At 40.7% G+C, this 20,401-nt stretch overlaps 1 protein-coding gene across 1 annotated transcript; it reads left to right on the forward strand.

The window, feature by feature from the left end:
- Positions 1-41: 41 nt before the first annotated feature.
- hspa4a (heat shock protein 4a) lies at positions 42-19,927 on the forward strand. Its single transcript, XM_071914553.2, has 19 exons — positions 42-336; positions 2,171-2,228; positions 2,357-2,497; positions 3,357-3,479; positions 4,774-4,873; positions 5,366-5,499; positions 6,035-6,279; positions 8,301-8,377; positions 9,132-9,283; positions 9,666-9,772; positions 10,683-10,816; positions 11,662-11,843; positions 13,301-13,384; positions 14,488-14,643; positions 15,602-15,727; positions 16,850-16,957; positions 17,590-17,709; positions 18,345-18,506; positions 18,898-19,927. The coding sequence occupies exons 1-19, from the start codon at positions 230-232 to the stop codon at positions 19,093-19,095; spliced, it is 2,514 nt and encodes an 837-aa protein (XP_071770654.2). The 5' UTR covers positions 42-229; the 3' UTR covers positions 19,096-19,927.
- The last annotated feature ends 474 nt before the right edge of the window (positions 19,928-20,401 follow it).

A 20,401-nucleotide genomic window follows, 5' to 3' on the forward strand; every position in this document is an offset into this window, starting at 1 on the left:
GAGGCGGTGAGAATTCAGCAGACCACCTTGCTGCTGAAGCCTGCCAGCCCAGACCAGATACCGGTCAACAGCCAGTGCCGTGGATTATGAATAGAAGTAGACCGACCTAAGATAACATAACCGGTTTCAGTTAGTCCGCAGACTTATACAGCCTTTTAAGACTGTAGCCATACGTTTGTTTTATTTTTCTAAACCATCCTGTAGATAGAATACGGTAGTATTGCGAAAGATGTCAGTGGTGGGATTTGACTTGGGCTTTCAAAGCTGCTATGTGGCTGTAGCCCGAGCCGGAGGGATTGAGACCGTCGCTAACGAGTACAGCGACCGGTGTACACCGTAAGTAAAACATAGTTAATCTATCTTGGATTTATAATTCATTCGGGAAGAATAAATCTGGCCTCTGATAATGACAGTTTCTCATGTTTGTGTGCTTGCTAGCGCCGATAGCGCCTGTGTGTGCCGCTGCTGTGAGGATAATGCACGTGAATACAGCTTTAGGGACGAGCTAATGTTAGCCACTACCTAAGCTTGTGTCCAATTTTGTTCCATAATCTGCCTTTCTGGGTGGGTAAATCAGTTACAGTGATAACGTTTGACACCGAACGCGGGACAATCCAGAATTTATTTTCTTGTCTTCATACATTATTATTCATCAAGAAGTCTTTAGAAAGCCAGTTAGCTAAGCTCACCGTTAAATTACTGTACTGTCCGTGTTTCGGCTTGCACGTTTAGTTGCCCAGTAAAACACGAGCGGGCGGCGCTTCCCTTTCTACATTATGTTGCATATCTCTAAAGGCGAGAGCGCCGACCAACCGGTACGCCCCGCGTTGCGAAACGTGCGTCTTGCGTTATGACGACATCAGCCAATAACTAGTTGGAATATTCTAGCAATTTTGCAGTGCGTAAAAGAGTAGATAATCGCTGGTGTGCATGCAATTTGAAAGATGTGTTGATTGTATTTTCAACCGTTAGAGCGTGACAGTCGTTTTCATTCACTGTCAAGTTCACCTCCATTGCTCAACACGCTCACTGACATTCACACCCATGCTTTTAAGTCCTGTGACTTATCTAATTCAATACAACTTCATGAATTTGAGGTGGCCTTTTGGCATAATTTGCAAGTTGTTGACATTTCTGCTTGTGCTATTACTTAAAAGAGACATTCAGCTTGGATTGTTGATGAGCTCAAGAATAGACCTACTTGTCATAAAGTTTTCTTAAGTATTCTTTCAAAGTGATGTATTTCTTCATCAGCTTTTTGGAAAACAGGATGTCCATGCCACACAAGGTCTTGCTTTCTTTACCCCCCCCTTGCTATTAGTTCTTTTATCCCTGCTTATATTCTATCATTCTTTCATTCCTGTGTTCTTTCCCTCAGATTATTAAAAAAATACCACATCATAGCCAAAATCCTACTGCTCTGTTTTCAGGCTTAGATGTTGACCAGCAACTGTCGTAAGTTTCCACAGAGACTTGTAGGATTGACCCGTCTTTGACATCAGCAACTGCACACATGTGTTGACAGCGACTGTAGCTCTGACATCTGTGTTTGGTAGGGATGATGATGACAGGCAGTGTTTAGACCGCAACCCATTGGGATACACGTGGTTTGAGCACAGCACTTCAGACCGTGTATATACAATACTATGTGAAATACTAAGTGGCCTGCGCCCACTATTTTGGTTTTATACAAGAGACTGTGTTTGACAAGGGTTTCTTTGAAAAATGCTGTGATTCATCTTGGAAAAAATAGTTATTTGAGATTCATTCATAAATATTTCACTTTTAAAAGTGCTACAGCTTTTAAGCAAAGTTCTTATGATAGCTAAAAGCTTAGTAATCCACACTGAGTTTTACTTTTATACAAACAATTAAAGGGGACACTTACTCAGATGCCGGATGTCTCGTTTGGGAACAAAGCGCTGGTGTTATTATTGCAGACATTGCCAAGCACTTGAATACTGTCTGTCTGGTTTCAGGTGGGTTGGGCTCTGAAATGGTGTCTCGCGTAGGCCTAATTAATAGCTTAACTGGCATGTAAATCTATCTTGAGTTGGGGTGTATTCACAAATAGATGGATGACGATATGAGCTTACTTTAGATCTCAAAACTCTTCACGAGGAATAGCACGTCAGGTTGTAGCGTAACATTTTGTTTTGGTGTCTTCCAGATCGTTTGTATCGTTTGGACCACGAAATCGATCTATAGGAGCAGCGGCAAAAAGCCAGGTAAAATCATTCAGCCACCCTGTCACCTTCCTCATATTCTTCTTGGTAATTAAATGCAGAACGTCCAGTGTTGTGACTTTACCTCCTCCTTTTTTCTTTTCTCCTCTCCTTCCCTCGCTCCTGTCCAGGTGGTGACCAACTGTAAGAACACGGTGCAGGGCTTCAAGCGTTTCCATGGCAGGGCGTTCTCCGACCCCTACATCCAGTCAACCCAGTCCAGCCTGGTGTACGACCTGGCACAGATGCCTTCTGGATCCACCGGCATTAAAGTACGATCAACAGTGGCACTTTAAAAAATTATTTAGGGATCATTTGTGGCATGAATTGCGAGCTCAGTTCCTACCCCAAATGCCAAAAATGCACTTGCTTTAGCCCGCTGAACGACTAGGATGCTGTGTTCAATTTATTGCAGGCACGCTGAACTAGGCCAATCGGAAATAAAAAGGGAGACCCATAAGTAATTTAACAGATATGGAGCGTAGAAAACATAAAGGCTTATTCCTGACTATGTTGCTTGTCCGACTCTCTCCTGGTGTGCAACAAGAAGTGCCTCACATCACGCTCTCCCTTCTCCTGTATCTTCGCTCCAATATGCTCTTATCCTAAAAAAATCTCTTTTACCTCTCAGCTCTTTTCTCTTACATGATCATTCTAAGGTCAGAAATATTGTCAGGGTAGTATGGCTCTGACCCTTGCACTTAGCTAAATGCCTTCTATAGATAATGTAAAATGTAATGACTTCTAGTGCCATCAGTTAGCAAGGGTCAGCTTTGTCCACATTTACACATGACTGGCTTCTGATGAGCGATGATGCTCACACGCCAAGCTGTGCCCAACTTTTCTTAGCCAGAAAATTGGTGACAGGTGACAACTGTGGATGTTTTTCTCAGTTACTCAGGGAACAAATGGACTTGCATACAATGTGAATACTCTCTGAAAGACTCATTAACTGTGATAGCAATTGTCATTGCTGATGCAAGAATGTGCTCATTTCTAAGTCTTAACATGCATGTCCTGTTATACATGCAAATACTACACATTCCTAATGCCATTAGCTTGTTTTTTGCTTCAACAGGATAGCCATTGGTCTCAGGAATAGTCATCTTCCTCATTTCTTCTCAACATTAGGTGATGTACATGGAGGAGGAGAAAGTGTTCAGCATCGAGCAGGTCACCGCCATGCTGCTGACCAAACTGAAGGAGACTGCTGAGAGTGCACTGAAGAAACCAGTGGCAGACTGTGTCATCTCTGTAAGCATTTCCACAGACGGCAGCACCGGCCTGCAGGCTTTAGCAGGGCGTCTGCAAGTCCATAAAAAAGTCTTAAAATGTCTTAAATTGAGCTATCCAAAAAAACAGTTGTAATTACAGTTGAATATAGCCTTAAGTCTTATTGTCTTAAACTTGAAAATGCTTTGTTTTGTCAGTTCACTACCTTTCTCACGAGAACCCTTCTGGTCACACAGATCTAATTTCTTTCTTTCTTTTGGAGGAACAATTTTTTGTGGTGACATTTGCCTTGAATCTTACTCTAACTGGCATTAAAATGAATTTACCTGGCGGGACCCTGCAGACACTTTGTTTTAAAGATGTGGAGTTGCTATGACTAATCTTCGAGAGACCTGTGACTCACCGTAACATCGCTTTACGCCCATGAAGCTGTTCTGTAGTTCAATGAAAAGAACATGACATTAACATCCCGCTGGTGTGACAGCTACTTATATAGTTCACTGGCATTTTCAGGCGATTTTGGTAACAGAATTCACGGAACAAAAGTAGAGTCCGCACACTTGAAAGCTTTCCCCAAGGTGTGTACATTTGTTGTCGCCTATATATGTGACATTTTGAGCTGTGTGTTTTTCGTCAGAAGTTTCATATTCTGTCTGGCACCTGGTTATGACTGTAATGTGTGTGTTTTTCCGGCGCTCGGTAAATGAATTCACCAAGTGGCATCTGTTATGCAATGTCACAGATCTCACAGAGATAGGCTGCTACTTTGGCTGGGCCCAAATCTACAGTTTGCATCAGCCCTAGAGATGTCTCTTGGATAACATGTTATTATTACTGTGGCCAATAGCTAAATTTAGCTGTTGAGCTTTTGTACAAGGAGATGTTTTGTTTTGGCTCTCCAAGTAACTAACACGGTAACGTTGTCCAGACATCTTGTGAGGCAGCCAATTCACGCACTGATAGCAGTCAAAGAGATCATTCACTTAAGAAATAAGGTTATGTTTTGGCTTCTGGAGATCTTTGAGTGTTTGTTCATTGGCTATTATAGGCAACATGTTTCCTTAGTGAACTTTAAATACATAAAAATCATTGGTACCTTGTGGCTGAGATCTTAAACATAGCATATGATATTTGGTGGAGACTTCACATCATCCAAAGTGCCTTACAGCATCATTAATATGTGTATATATTTTCTTATGTGTGGCCCCAGTGGGAGTCAAACCCCTCACCCTGGGATTGTTGGTGCCAGTCTCCACTCATTGAGACTCACCGATGTGTTGTGTAAACGGTCTGTTGTTTTTTTCCCCCCTCCCAGGTTCCCAGCTACTTCACTGACGCAGAGAGGAGGTCTGTCATAGATGCAGCTCAGATCGCAGGCCTCAACACTCTACGACTCATGAATGAGACCACTGCAGGTAAATGGTAACACAGTGTACACTGGGCTGGATAGACAACGTTTGAATCATTTTTCAACAAGTTCTCCCTTATCAGTCTGTTTGGCCACCCTGGACAATTACAAACAATGCTTGGAGACCCCTTGAGTTGTTGAATGCTAACTAAATACATGTCAAAATTTAGTCTGTAGGTTATGGGCGAGAACAAGCTATAGTTGTAAATCTGTGTAAATATGTCACAGCGGTGTTGCAGAATATTTTCGCATACACGCTAAAACTCTGATTATGCTTTAGATTCTTCAGCCCTTTCCCATCTTATACAGTGTAACTGATTCCCTGTCATAAAGCGTCTAGGCCTACATTTTATTTGAATGTATTTGTAGCCTTGCAGTGACCGTTTTCTGATTATTTTGGAGAACAGATACAGTTGAATTGAAACATCGAGCGTAGACTAGCACACCGATATAGCGGTGAGCACGCACTAAAACCAGAGCACGCCTGTGTTTTTTGCAGTGACCCTGGCATACGGCATCTACAAGCAGGACCTGCCCGCCCCCGAGGAGAAGCCCAGGACAGTGGTGTTTGTGGACCTGGGCCACTCCGGCTACCAGGTGTCAGTGTGTGCCTTCAACAAGGGAAAGCTCAAGGTGAGTTATGAATCTCAGGCTTTTTTCCCCCATTTCTTGGTTCTGCAACTCTAAGTTCAGGATAGGTTATGATGATGCAGCGTAAGTTAGCAATTCTCAGTCTGTTTGTTTTGTGATTCCTAAAAACAAAAGGCAGTACCTAGCAATGATTTTCATTCACTCTTTTCAGGCTATTATGCTGAAATGTATTGTAGGAGGGAAAACTAAGAGTTGAACAATCGTTAAATCAGGAAGAAGTGTTTAACTCACAGACTATACACATTATGTAATTGTGTATTAGGCATGTATTTTTTTCCAACCATTGGTGAAGTGTCAACGGGACACGGTCATTTCTTTTACCAATTTTCACTGCATTGAATGCAATGAAGATAATCTGCTGACTGAATTGTTCACTGCACTTTGCACCTTACACTTTTTGTACTTTGGAATAAAACGGATCCGTATCTTGCATAAGAAACCTCTCATCCTCAGTTGTTTTGGTAGTGTGATAATTTCCCACCACTTAACAATTCTTCCACCCCCTCCCTACCATCAGGTCCTGGCTACGGCGTTTGATTCTGAGCTCGGCGGGAAGGACTTTGACGAGATCCTGGTGAACCACTTCTGTGAGGAGTTTGGTAAGAAGTACAAGCTGGACGTGAAGACGAAGCCCCGGGCGCTGGTGCGGCTCTACCAAGAGTGTGAGAAGCTCAAGAAGCTGATGAGCGCCAACTCCTCCGACCTGCCTCTCAACATCGAGTGCTTCATGAACGACATCGACGTCTCTGCTAAACTCAACAGGTTAGTGCCGTTCGATGTGACATTTGACAACATTTCAGTAATTGTACTTTCATTATTGTAACTACTTCAAATGAATTTTCAGTGATTGTAACTTAATTAGTATAACCGTGGTGAGGTTTTGATATAAGCTCATCTTGGGCTTTTTACCTCACCTGCACATGTGCATTTCTTTCTCTTTCTTTCTGTGGTAGTTCTCTTAATGTGTTTTTTTTTTTGTTTTTTTAACATGTGCAAATACACTAAACTAAACTGAGAACAGTACTAGTAATAGATATTAAAAAAATAAGTGGAGTGCTGAATTTCATAATGATGACAAATAAAGGCTTAAGAGCTGAAACACTTTAGCGTTTATGTGATGGCTGTGTGCCCTTCAGTAAACTAATGCAGTGAGTAATTTGTCCTTTTCATTCTTAATTGATGGATGTGCAGCATTTACTCCTTTTATTGGGATGTTTTGTGGACTACTCTAAGAATGTTATTAGAAGTAGTAAAATAGAGTTTGTATTACTGGGTGTCAGTTGACTGTTGATTTATTTTACTTATCGTATTCTGTCCTCCTCTACCCTGCAAGTATAACGGTAATATTGTGTGATTGTTCTAGATTTTAAGTCCCTTTTTTTTTTTTATGCCGTAGTCCCTTGGATCATGACCATTTTAGATTACACCAGTGTAATTTTACTTTTTTTTCCTATCACCATTATTGCCCATGAAAAGTATAAACCCACTATTTGCCAGTCAGAAGCTACTGCTGTCTGTTTTACTGCAGGTTTGCCCGACCTCCCAGAAGTCATAAGCTCTCGTTGTTTTCAAAAACACATTAAAACCAGTTCACAGAGACATACTGCTGCCTTGACGAATGCAGTGCATCATTGTGAACCGCGTGTGTATTGCAGTTGTTCCTAACATGACTTTATCACACATCAATTATCACTTAATGAGGATTTTTTTTCACCTTTTCCATTACTGTGCAACTCTCCAACTTAAGGAAGAGTGGGGAGGCAAATACACAAAATGATCTTTTCACATTCACTTCTGGCAGAATGTAACCACTTTTGCTACGATGGCAACTGCAACATCTGTGGCCTTATAAAGTCATGTTAGGAAAAAATGCAAAACACAGTGTTGTTTGAAATGATGGATTATGCTCGTCAAGGCAGCAGTATGTCTCTGAACTGTTTTTAGTATATTTTTGACTTCTGGGAGGTCGGACAAACCTGCAGTAGAACAGACAGTAATAGCTACTGACTGTGGCAAATGTATTGGTGAGTTTAGACTTTTCATGGTCATTAATGACAATAGGAAAAAAAAAAAAACTACGCTGGTGTTATCCTTTAAAGGTGCAACAAGTAATATTTTACTGTCCCATAGCACAAAATGACCATAAGATACCTGCAGGGGTTTGGTAGTTTCTTGATCAGTACCAGTGACTCAATGACTACTTTGCCAGGTGCTGAGATTTCTAGCGTTCACAACTCACTCTCCGGCCAGTACTCTGTGTTTTGGAAACAAACCCCCGCACCTACTCGCATTTTCAGCTGCTCAAACATGGAGGACGGTGTTACGAGCGAGCGAGCGACATCAGCACGCATTGTTCTCAAGCCAAAACAGACAGTATGGGCCGGAAAGCGAATTTTGAAAACCAGAAGCAAGTGTTGAGTCATTGGTATTGAGCAACAATCTTATCAATATATATATATATATATATATATATATATATATATATATATATATATATATATATATATATATATATATATATATATATAATGCCCCATTTTGTGCTATGGGGCAGTAAAACTATTACCTATTGCACCTTTGAAATGGTCTTCAGTTGAAAGCCAAATGTCTGTGTTTGCAGAAAGCACTATCTAGGGTTGGGCACAGACTAAAAGATTCTTTGAACGAATTAAGCTCTGAGCAATGGTGTAAGCACTAAGTATCTATGTGCCTATCTCTCGCCCTGTGTGTGTGTATGTGTGTGTGTGTGGGTCTATTAATAATCTATGACCATGTATCCCCAGAGGTCATTTTGAAGAGATGAGTGCGGGGCTGCTGGCCAAAGTGGAGGGTCCCCTGCGCAGTGTCATGGAACAAGCCAGTGAGTACATAAAGCTTTAATAGCAACTGGAGTATCCCTGTAGTCACATGCTTACACGCACACACACTCACACACACACACACACACGCACACACACACACACACACACACACACACACACACACGCACACAGAGTCCAGTCCAGTCATGTGCTTTGCTGAGACAGCCCTCCCCTCTGGGCACTGGAAGCATGCCTTCCTTCCTTACCTTCCTTCCTTACCTTTCTTCCCTTCATTCCTTGCTTCCTACCTCTCCTTGCTCTTGCTTACTCTTGCTTGTCCATTATTAGCAGTCACTAGTCTGGTTGTACTGGTTGTAATTTTCTTGATGAAATACATTTGAATAGTGCATTTAATTTGGAGGAGTGAAAAGATGCTAGATGTTGGGTTTTACACAGTCACACATTATTTGATTTTTGATTTTATTTGGATCTCTTTTAGCCCAAGGGCTAATCTTCCAAGAGGCCATCATTTTAAAAACAACACATATGAAAAACACAACATCAACATCAACAACACACATGAGGCGCCCTCATTCTCTGATCTGTGTCAGATCTAAGATCAGATCTAATATCCCATCAACACTGAACAATTTGAACACATCGCCGTTTCAGCGTCAATGGCGTTTCTGATCCGAGAGCATTTTGAAAGCAAAGCTGTGACCTTTTCACTTGAAATACAAAAAAAAATTGTAGGCCTACGTTGTATCAGCCCTCTAACCCTTGCTCCTTCTATTTCCTGTTTCCTGTGTCCAGAGCTGAAGAAGGAAGACGTCTACGCGGTGGAGATCGTGGGCGGGGCCTCCAGAATCCCCGCCATCAAAGAGCGAATCAGCAAATTCTTCGGCAAGGAGCTGAGCACCACTCTGAACGCAGACGAGGCCGTGGCCCGAGGCTGCGCTCTGCAGGTACAGCTGACCATTTGGTCCTAATAAGGACTCACACAGCAGACCCACTTACTGGCAGTTGTGTTTATACAGTAGGAAGAGGACACACACACACACACACATACATACACAAACATCTGGGTATCTTCTTTGTGTGTTTTAGGGACAGAACTTAAGTGTTGTTGAATGCAGTTATTTAGGGATAAGGCTCATGAAAAAGTTGCTCAATCCAGTGATTTGTGTTGAACCGTTTGAAACTGTTTTACTTAATTTCTCCTCTGCTCTCCTCCCCTCTCCTCTCCCCTCCTCTCCCCTCCTCTCCTCTCCTCTCCCCTCCTCTCCCCTCCTCTCCTTTCCTCTCCTCTCCTCTCCCCTCCTCTCCTCTCCTCTCTCCCCTCCTCAGTGTGCTATCCTGTCGCCGGCCTTCAAAGTCAGAGAGTTCTCCATTACAGATGTTGTCCCCTACCCCATCTCCCTAAAATGGAATTCGGCAGCAGAGGAGGGACTGAGGTACGATCTCTTGTCAATGTCACCTGAGGAGACCTAATAAGGAAATGCAGTAGCATTGTGTTTTAGTTAATGGTGGGATCTCACAGGGAAAACAGGGAACAGCATTTTCCCCCTGATTAGAATAATAACAGAGGCTTTACAGGCGTCTGCAAAGCTAATATGCTGCTATACATTAGTTATGTAAGTGTAGATAGACATATACTCCTAAAAATAAAAATAACACTGCTACCTAGAGGCCTGAAAACAGGGTACATGTGGAACTTTAGATTCAAGGTAGCAGGGTATCTGCGGATTGTTTAAAAAGTCTGAAAAAGCCTTAAAGTATCTACATTTAAGGCATAAAAAAGTATTAAAATGTATTAAATACCGTTATTAGGTCAGTTTTTATTCTTTTCACCATGTAGTGACAGGTTTCTTTGTGCTGTATGTCCGCCCTACTAGATTAATACAGAATGGAGTTAGTAGTACATTATACAAAACATTTTTTCACCATCATACCTGCTTTACTAAACACTTAATTATTCTCCTCTTTGTTATAGTGGCCATTTATAGTTTTAGAACTTTCATTAGCTATGTTCAATCAGAAATGTGTTTTGGTTTTTAAATTGGCCTTAAATTCAATTCCAGGTGGAATTAAATGGATTTTTGAAACCTTTTTGAGTAGGGACAACTGTTTTCTTTCCCATGCTCTAAAATCTGTTTTCCCTACATTTTATTTGTATTTTTATTTTTTTTTCTCGAATTTGGAGCACATAAGCTCCAAATGTCACTGTCACCATAGAACCCCGATTTAGGTTGCAGCCACATCCTGTCTCTGTAACCTTTATTTTCTCATGTAGTGGGGTTTAGTGTGAATTGCTTGACGCTGAGTCCGCATTGACTTACAGTCTTTTCTCCTCCTTTTTTACAGTGATTGTGAGGTTTTCCCAAAGAACCATGCAGCCCCCTTCTCCAAAGTGTTGACCTTCTACCGGAGAGAGGCTTTCTCCCTCGAAGCTTACTACAACAACCCCAAAGATCTGCCCCACCCCAGCCCCACCATAGGTACCGCTAGTCCAGACTCACTAAATAAACTATTTACCTTTGTAGAAAAAGATAAGTGGGTAATGATAAGTACAGCTGGACATTAGTAAAGCTGACAGACCGTGCAGAGAGAGAACTAGCAGAACTGTGTAGGGAAGCCTACAACCATTGAAATGGAAGAATTTTTTTTTTTTTTTGTACAATAGGCAACATCATTATGGAAAAGCTGAAAAAGAAGTTAAAATGGAAAAGTAGTTTAAGGAGTAGGAGTTAAAGGAGTTTATTAATCTATAGTCTAGGAAAGAAAAGTCTCAAGTTTGCATTCTATAACCAACAACAGCTCTCATAGACAGTTAAAATATGATACATTTGATATATATATCTTCTTAGCGATATTTGTAGGCTCCTAGTGTTGCGTGTTGGCACCTAGTTAATTATAAACCCCGAGGCATGTGATCCTTCCAGCATGCAACTTGTACTTTCTTCCTTTTTCTTATGCAATCACAATAATGGCAGACTCAAGTGTGTATATACCTATATACAGCATAAGAATTTGAATAAAAAACTGACTCGCAATAATGTCTTATACACTGAATTTAGTATAGCCAACACATGTTCATAATGACAACTGAATAAAGACAGATTATTAATTTTATGGAAAATTTTGCCTATTTTTTTATAGTTGTTGGTCTGGTTTTTGCACTTCTAGCCTTTAGTCTTTTCACTGTAAGGTGTTGCTATATCACTAACCTCGGCCCCTCACTGCAGCGTCATTTTAATTCTCGTGTACTAGACCTCCGCACCTTTCCTCGTAGATATCCTCCGCTCACCTATTCTAACCTCTGACCCTTTCCTCCGCCCCACAGGCCAGTTCATGATCCAGAACGTGGTCGCCCAGGCGTCTGGGGAGAGTTCAAAGGTCAAGGTGAAGGTACGGGTCAACGTTCACGGGGTGTTCAGCGTGTCCAGCGCCTCGCTAGTCGAGGTCCTCAAACTGGCCGAGGGGGAGGAGCCGATGGAGACGGACCAGACGGGGAAGGAGGAAGAGGTGTGTAGTGGGTGTGAGAGGATAAGGATGTGGTGAAAAGAGGTGTGTGTGTGTGTGAGAGAGGGAGTGAGAGAGAGAGGGAGAGAGAGAGAGAGAGAGACTCCTTGCTTGTTGCATGTTGTTTGCTTTGTCTTTCAGCACAGAGATCCCTTTCACACAGAGAAGAGGTTTGGCCACACCTAGGTTTTAATGGTAAAATTAGTCATGTCACCAGTAAGGAATTTAGACGTCTTGCCTTAACAGGCTTAAAACAGCTTCAAGGGGATGGATGTGTTTCTCTCTGATGCCTCTTTGTAACTTGTTTGGCATTTTATTTTGGTTTATTTGCCACCATCTGTGCTGCAGAGCCAACTGTTGGACTGTGTTTGTATTCATAAAGCACGTCTTCCCTTCTCCTCCTCCTCCTCCTCCTCCTCCTCCTCCTTCTCCTCCTTTTTCAAAGTAATGCTTAATTACTTCTGGCTGAATTTGTGAACGCCATGAGTTTGAACCGCTGACTGCACCACACCAGTTAGAGTTTAATCAGGAAATAGCCTGAGGGACTTGGAAAGTAAAGATGTAGGTCTGTTTTAAAATACTTATACGTATATAAAAGTGCCATGTGCGCACCCTGCGCAGCACAGGACATACTACAGAAATACTTGCAGGTATCACAGAATATATTAAAGGAGAATACTGGTGTCATTTAGAGTTATAGTCCTTTTATTGCTGTCTACGTCTAGTTTTCCATTTCCCTAATTACTCTGCAATGTATGCTGTATCTAATTGGATATTTTAACATTTACTTGTTTTTTTCGTTGTTTTTAAAATACAAACCTTACAGTGTCAAACCTAGTTTGAAATTAACTGCTGTCCCACCTAACAAAGACGCCCCAATTAAGAAGACACAGATGTGACAATAAAGTTGCAAGGCGACATGTTTTCTAGGTAGTATTTCATGGTGTAGTCTTCCTTTTCTTCCTGTGGGTGTCAGGTGATTAACAGTAAGCAGCAATTTGGTTTTCACTAAACCCAATTAAGGTTTCATGTTTACTGTGATGGATTCTCTTGCTTGGGCAATTTTGAAGTCTGTGGAAGTTGTTTTTCATGCTGTGCAAAAATGAATGCCAGCAAATGGCTTCTTCTGAAAGAGGGAAGACAATCCCTGGTATCTCCAACTCCGCTGACTGTGTGCAGACAAACCAGGAATAATATATAGGAGAGGGGCAACTTAGACGATTTGCACAAACTTACAAAAACAGAGGTATTATTTTAGGTCCGTGACAGTACATGATGAATAGTTATCTGTTTTTTCTCAGGGGGAATGGCACTACGTCTGCCAGGGGTTTGACTCCCATGCTGAAAATATCTATATCTATATGATATATCTATAGCTTTGGATAAAACTGACCACCAAATACCAATTTTATGTTAATATCATGTGGATGTGTCTCTTTTCTTTTGTTTCCCTCTGTCAGAACAAAATGCAGGTGGACCAGGAGGATCAGAAATCCCAGAGCGGCGACAACGGAGACAAAAAGCCAGAGACTGAGGAGATGGAGGTAACCGATTAAATGCATTCAGTATACAAACGTTTGCACCAGCATAATATTTAACACCGGCTAATCAGTATTCAGTGAGAGATGCCATTGGTTTACATTTTCATCTGCACATAATGGAAGATATGTAGATAAACGTATTAGGGATTTGTTATTTCAGTATTACTTTCAGGTCAGTTTTTCTCAAGGTTTCTCCCATTCATTTCTGTTGGAAGATTCTGATGAGTTTCTGATCACATATCAGCAAAAGGTTTCAGCGAAGCTCTTAACACTAACTACCAATCAACATTCAGAGAGAGAAGCAACCATTTTACATTTTGGCACACAGCTACTTAAGGATGAATTCACATAAATCTCTCTTTGTATCTAAAAGCATAATAAAAGCTTTTGAGAGTGTACGCTCAGTTTATATTATTCACAAGATGATGAATGCATGACAGAATCAATCAGTGACTCCCACACAAAAGTTCACAACCTTCTACTACAGTGTGCCTCACAAATCCAGTTTGAAGTCAGTATATTGCTGCTGTGAGATCAGTTCAGTTCAAAGCTTTATGGGTCCATAAGGGAATTTTTACCGACAAGATTTACAATCAAACCACAAAATGAAATATGATACAAAAAATCAGTATCACTAGATGCACAATAAAAGCACATAATGTAGAAGCACATAACACACACGACAAATCATAACGATACAGAGAAACATCGGTTGATTAGACCAGACATGGAGTGAACAGCTGGATATAATGCAGTGAAGAGTCTCTAATCGGTGCAGAATGCAAGGTTATTAAACAGGCATTAGATGCCAGATGATTTCATGTGCAAATTAAACAATGTAATTGCTGTGGGAATGAGTGAGTCTGTGGTTCTTTTACCCTTGAGTGTAATCAAAGCCTTCCTAAAGTTAAAAAACAGCCCCGTTTTTTAGATTGACAGACATTGTATGTTTTTTCTTATTTTATTTCCTGGGTTTCGTGTCTCCTGGGATTGATCTACTTATAAAGGGACGTGTAAAACATTTCAGTCACCAAAGATGCAAGGTGTTTTTCCACAACAGCAGCGGTATGAGCACAGGCTAAAACGATTTCCATCCCCCTCCTCAGACAACGACAGAGGACGGCAAGCAGGAGAAGAAGACGGACCAGCCCCCGCAGGCAAAGAAGCCCAAAGTGAAAACGAAGACGGTGGAGCTGCCCATAGAGAACAATCTGCACTGGCAGCTGGCCAATGAAATGCTAAATTTGTTTGTGGAGAATGAGGTAATGCTCTAAAAACCGCTAGGAATGAGTAGCAGGCACACACAAATATCTGTCTGAGCGTTGTGTTAGAGAGGCACAGTGGTCCTGGTTTAATCTGGTATCGTTTTTTAATTAAAACAACTAGGAATGACTATCAGTCTCATAATTTATGGTTCCTTAAGCTTTGGGTATAGAGAAGCATAATAGCTGTGCTTTAATCTGATATTACATTCAGTGACTGAAGATGTGCCTGGTGTGAAAACCAAAAAGTGTTCATTACATTCCCTCATAGATTTGATTCTCTTGCTTTAAAGCTTCATGGAATAAATGGTTCTTTTAATTGAATCCTTTATTGCTTTTATAAATCACCCTGCTTTATATCCCACCATTGATCAAATGTAATTTTTCAACATTGAGAGATGATGTAATCCAATTTTTTTTTAAAAATTTTTTATTGTACTGAGGTAATGACCTAAAACCACTTAGAATTACAATGTGGACCTCATTCTTGTTCATGAGTGTTTTTTTTTCTCATTGTTATTTTAAGATGTACTATGTAGGCGGACTGGATGTTTTTTTTTCCTCATAGTACTTCTTTGCTTTTCTACCCATGATCTTCACAAGCATATGTGTTGATATCACAACATGACGATAAAATTAATTAGGGATTTTTTGGCCGAGATTTTGAAAAAAAAAACAAAAGCGTTTTTTTAATTAGTGTGTAGTGTTGAATGAATGAATCCTAAACCCAGATATAGGGTTTGCTCCTTTTTTTTCAGCTAAAGTGTGGACATAATGTGAGACTATGTTCTTACAAAGGATCTTATATTCTAGCCCCAAATAAGATGCTTTGGATAAACGCGTCTACCAAATGGCATATGTTATGTTCTGTCTTGCTCCATCTTGAAGTGGTTTTGAAATGAATGTATAATGCATCAGTTCTGTTGACTAAATATGTCACGCCTTGTGTCTCTTGCAGGGTAAGATGATCATGCAGGACAAGCTGGAGAAGGAGAGGAACGACGCGAAGAACAACGTGGAGGAGTACGTGTACGACATGAGGGACAAGCTGCACGGCGTCCTGGAGAAGTTTGTCAGTGAAGCTGTGAGTAGAGATTGCACTTGAATCCTCTAGGTGGCAGTATAACACACACATTAACAGACTCAAAACAGATACTCTCAGTAGAAAGTTGCTGTGTTATTAGTTTATTACAATAAGACTGACTAATATAGTCTGTGAATCTGAGTATCAGCATTGCAAAGTATGCATAACTAATAACTAGACATATTGCAGTCTATATTACAGTCACTCTAGCTGGTAAATTAAGTGAATATAGGTATTTATCTCTCATGTAGCTGTTTAAAATGCCACCGGTTTGTGTAGAGCAGCGTAACAGGCAGCTAATCTGGAGCCTGTTTGATACAGAGCCATTGTTTTGTTTTGATTTGATTTGATTGGCTCATAGTCAGAGAGAGAGAGTATAGTGATCAGCAGGGACAAAGTTTGAGAACAGGCAAAGACCAAAGACTCTCTGTTCCTGAGGCATTCAGATAAAATCATCTCAAAGAGTTACCAGCCAGTGTGGCGGGTGATTTGTTACTTATTGATTTATCCACCAATGACAAATTTTATCAGCATTTGTGGCTTGGTGAGTGCTGATTTCGGACCCTGCTGCCCATTTGTAGTTTCAGAACTTTCATAAGCTATGTTCAATCGGAAATAGGCTGGTTTCGCCAGTTTTGTTTCTTTTTTTTTGGTGGGAAATTGATCTTAGATTCAATTCCAGGCAGCATTCAAAAGGTCTTAAAAAGTCTTGTATTTGTTTTTCTGAAACCTGCAGCTAGATACTCTGGAAATACAGTCGGTGCTCAACCACAGGCTTCACAATGCACTCAACAGAAAAACAGTAGATCTGTTATAACAGATCTATATAACATCTGACATGTTATATAAAGCTACTCCCCTGTGTATAGATATAAATACTCCCTTGTCAAATATCAGGTGGCTTTACATAATTACTGTTGTTTTGGAATACTGTATGCACCGGTTAATCCTGTTATCTACAATTCCTTTTATTAATATGGAATAATGTTTTAGGTAAGGTGAGCCCTTTCGAGTTTAAACCTGAACTGCAGACATACATCTTTTTATACTTTCTATTATTGCTGTTTTCTGTAAGTCTATCATAATGTGCAAACCTAATCTAACCTTTTCCACAACTTGTAGGACCGAGACACGTTCTCGTTAAAACTGGAGGACACAGAGAACTGGCTGTATGAAGACGGAGAGGACCAACAGAAACAAGTTTACATCGACAAACTGGCCGAGCTGAAGGTAAGCACCCGGTCCGACAGTTGTTACAGAGGGACGTGTGACAGAGTGAAACAGAGCGGTACACCCATCCAAAAGGTCCTTAGTGATAACAACATGAAGTGCTGAAATACTGTACGCTGCTGGAGGCTGCGCTGTGGTGACCAGCGTTGTTATCAGACAGTGAAAGTCTGAACGGGGACTTTATCTTTGTATGGGCTTTTTTTTTTTAAATTGGAGGGGTGCCCTGATGGTTGAATTCGCTAACTTGCATACCATGTATCTGCTGCGTCCTGGGTGCAAATCTGACATGTCATCCCCTTTTCTCTTTCTCATCTTTCCTGTCTCTCTCCACTGTAAACTCTCCAATAAAGCAGCTGTGCAAAGTAATTGTAGGGTTTGAAATTTCAAAACTGAGAATGACTGCATCCTTTAAAATGTCTAAACTATTTTTACCATTTTTCAAAGGTCTAAAATAGCTATACTGTATATACTCCATATTTTTATTTTCATACCAGCAGTTATTTTGTAAGAGTTTGTCTTTTTTTCAAATGGTGAAAATTTTGGAATAAAACTTTCTTTCTTCCTTCCTTCCTTCTATTCTTTGTCACGTTGGATGAGTGAATGACGAAACCTAATGTTGTTCCCTTCTCCAGAAACTCGGCCAGCCTATTCATGAGAGATTCATGGAAGCCGAGGAGAGACCAAAAGCTTTCGACGAGCTCGGCAAACAGATCCAGATGTACATGAAGATCATCGAAGCGTACAAGACAAAGGTAACACAGCACAGTGAGCCAGTTGGTATTGGTTTTGTTGAGTTATCAGACTGATTCCATAATTAGATTTAGAGTCAAGAGTATGACAAAGGTTGCTGGTTTGTAATGTATATGTGTACCTGCCATATACAAGGATGGGTATTAAAAATGGAAATTAACTAATATTTCCCCCCCCAAAAAAAGTTGTTGCTTGCCTCCCTTATTTGTTCCCTGCTTTCCCTTACATTTGTATCTGTCCTTGTAATAATATACTATACATTTATTAAATGGACGGTCATCGTCCTCAGTTCTGATTGGATGAATCACACTTTAAATATAAATGTGTTAACCGAAAATCAATTCCCATGCCAGTTCTAGAACTGTATAGGATGGCGTAAGAATACCATTCAGTTACTGTTAAATGATTTATTGATTAAAAAAATAAAAGACATTTGCATTCTCTTTTTTATTGTGTTGCTACCGTTTTAAAAAAAGTAATAACTCACTTGAGGCTTTGCAATGATTTAAAAAAAATAAAAAAACAGCTAAGATGGTTCTTGGTTAGGTTGTTGCTTAAATAAACACTCCCATTTTATATCTGCCTCATGAATGAACGGTACCTAAATGTTACACCTCACCTGTGCTTCTCCCAACAGGAGGAGCAGTACGATCACCTGGATGAGCTGGAGGTGACCCGGGTCGACAAGCAGGTGAACGACGCCATGATCTGGATGAACAGCAAGATGAACCAGCAGAGCAAGCAGGACCTCACTCTGGAGCCTGTGGTCAGAGTCGCAGAGATCCAGGCGAAAACTAAGGTAATGAGAGACACTGCATGACCTTTTAAAGTCCTAAAGGAATGTGAAAACGGTCTGATAGATGGTTACCATGGGCTTAATTTAAAATACAAACCACTGTATTAACAAAAAAACGACCAATATTGCAAAAAACTGTTGCGGGGTAGAAGACGAAAAATGGCACCATCCTCTTGTAAGGCCTGCTGCAAGTTTCCAGCAGTGATTTAAAATAGTACAAACTGAGTGTTTATTTGCCAATATGCAATGCATATTATTTCATAGTTCAATAACTCCCCTTAAATAGGACCAAAATGCCCCTAAATAATGAGAATAAGGGGACATAAAACACCTTCTGAAAAAAAGTTAATTTTGTTTCCTGCCTCTAACCATCAGTTTCTTTTCCCCCGTCCAGGAGCTTTACTCAGCCTGCAACCCAGTGGTTTCCAAACCCAAACCCAAGGTGGAGCCTCCCAAGGAGGAGAAGACCGAGAACGGGCCAGTGAACGGCCAGGAGGGGACAGAGGGCCAGCCCTGCAGCCCGGACAAGACCGCGCCCGCCGGCACGGAGCAGCCGACAGCAGAGAATAAGCCTGACATGGACATTGACTAACTGCTGCAGCTGCCAGCCCAGCGCTCCACCTCCGTTTGTCCTGCTACGCGCCCCCGATTCTCTCGTTCTTCTGAGATTGTTATTGACGATACGGTAGCCTCTCTTTTTGAAGACACAGACGGGAGTATTCCCTATAAATACTATTCATCAATCAGCCTTCTCGGCATGTCGTTTCTCAGTTTCTTTGCTGGATACAAAAAAAAATATTGCATATTATTAATATTGAACGGACTAGTTAATGGCATAAAAGTTGTGAGCGTGAGGATGGAAACTGCTTTCTGTGTGTCGCTTTGATGGCCGTTTTGTTAAAGATTGTTTTACTCGGCATCTCCTCAGCGCACTTCGGCTAAGAATGTCTGATTCTAAGAATTGTAAGCAAAGAGGTCATGCAGGAGAAAACTAGTTATAGACACAAGATTCATGAAAATGTTAAATATTGCAGTATGTCTAAATGGGGAATAGATAAAGTGGCAGCTGTGAACAAAAGCAGATTGTTCCCAGTTGTACATGACAAATAGTGCATTTTTCTCACTACGAAAGAACTCGTAATTGCTGGATTATAATGTATTTAGTCAAGACTGAGGACTTAAAGGGTAGAGTTTTGGCACAACTTACCTGTACTGTATGTTCAAACTAGATACTACCAGTTACTGTCATGCAGTATTTCATTGTTTGGCTTTTCTCATTCAAAAGCAATGGTCTGTGGGTTGTTCTCTGGTATAGCCTTGTATTGTTTTTCTACTTAACAACAGTGTGAATGTTGGTGCAACGAAACACCTGCTGGGTGCTGCTGCTGTTACCACGTCACCGAAAAAATAAATCTTGACAATTTCGTGTGAGAATTATTTGTGAATGCATGGGACCCAAGAAATGGTATTTTGACTATTTGCTATTAGTGTACCTCAGAGGGAAATCTCTTCATCTGCCCAATATTCAAGATGAATAGAGGTTTAATTTGATTGGTTGTGAGCATTTTGGTCAAAGTACTTCACTATCTATTCAAACTGTTTTAATAGCAACAGGCTACAACAAGACTGGGCACACAAAGACACAACACATACTGTAGATCTTTTTGGTATTATAAGTTGATAATAGACATTGTTAATAGTTTTGTCAATCAAAATACAATATACCAATCAGCATGCAGTATTATAAAGCAAGGTGATACTCAGTCATGTGACCTGTTTTTATTGTGACCCTTCATTTGAAAACAAATATAAGAAAAGTGAATAGTATGACACCTTTCAACTTATTTTTGCATTGTAGCCACCTCTTTTCACCTATATTTATTGCTCCATGGCCGTTG

This window comes from Centroberyx gerrardi, chromosome 11 (genome assembly GCF_048128805.1).
Source record: "Centroberyx gerrardi isolate f3 chromosome 11, fCenGer3.hap1.cur.20231027, whole genome shotgun sequence".
NCBI lineage: Eukaryota > Metazoa > Chordata > Actinopteri > Beryciformes > Berycidae > Centroberyx > Centroberyx gerrardi.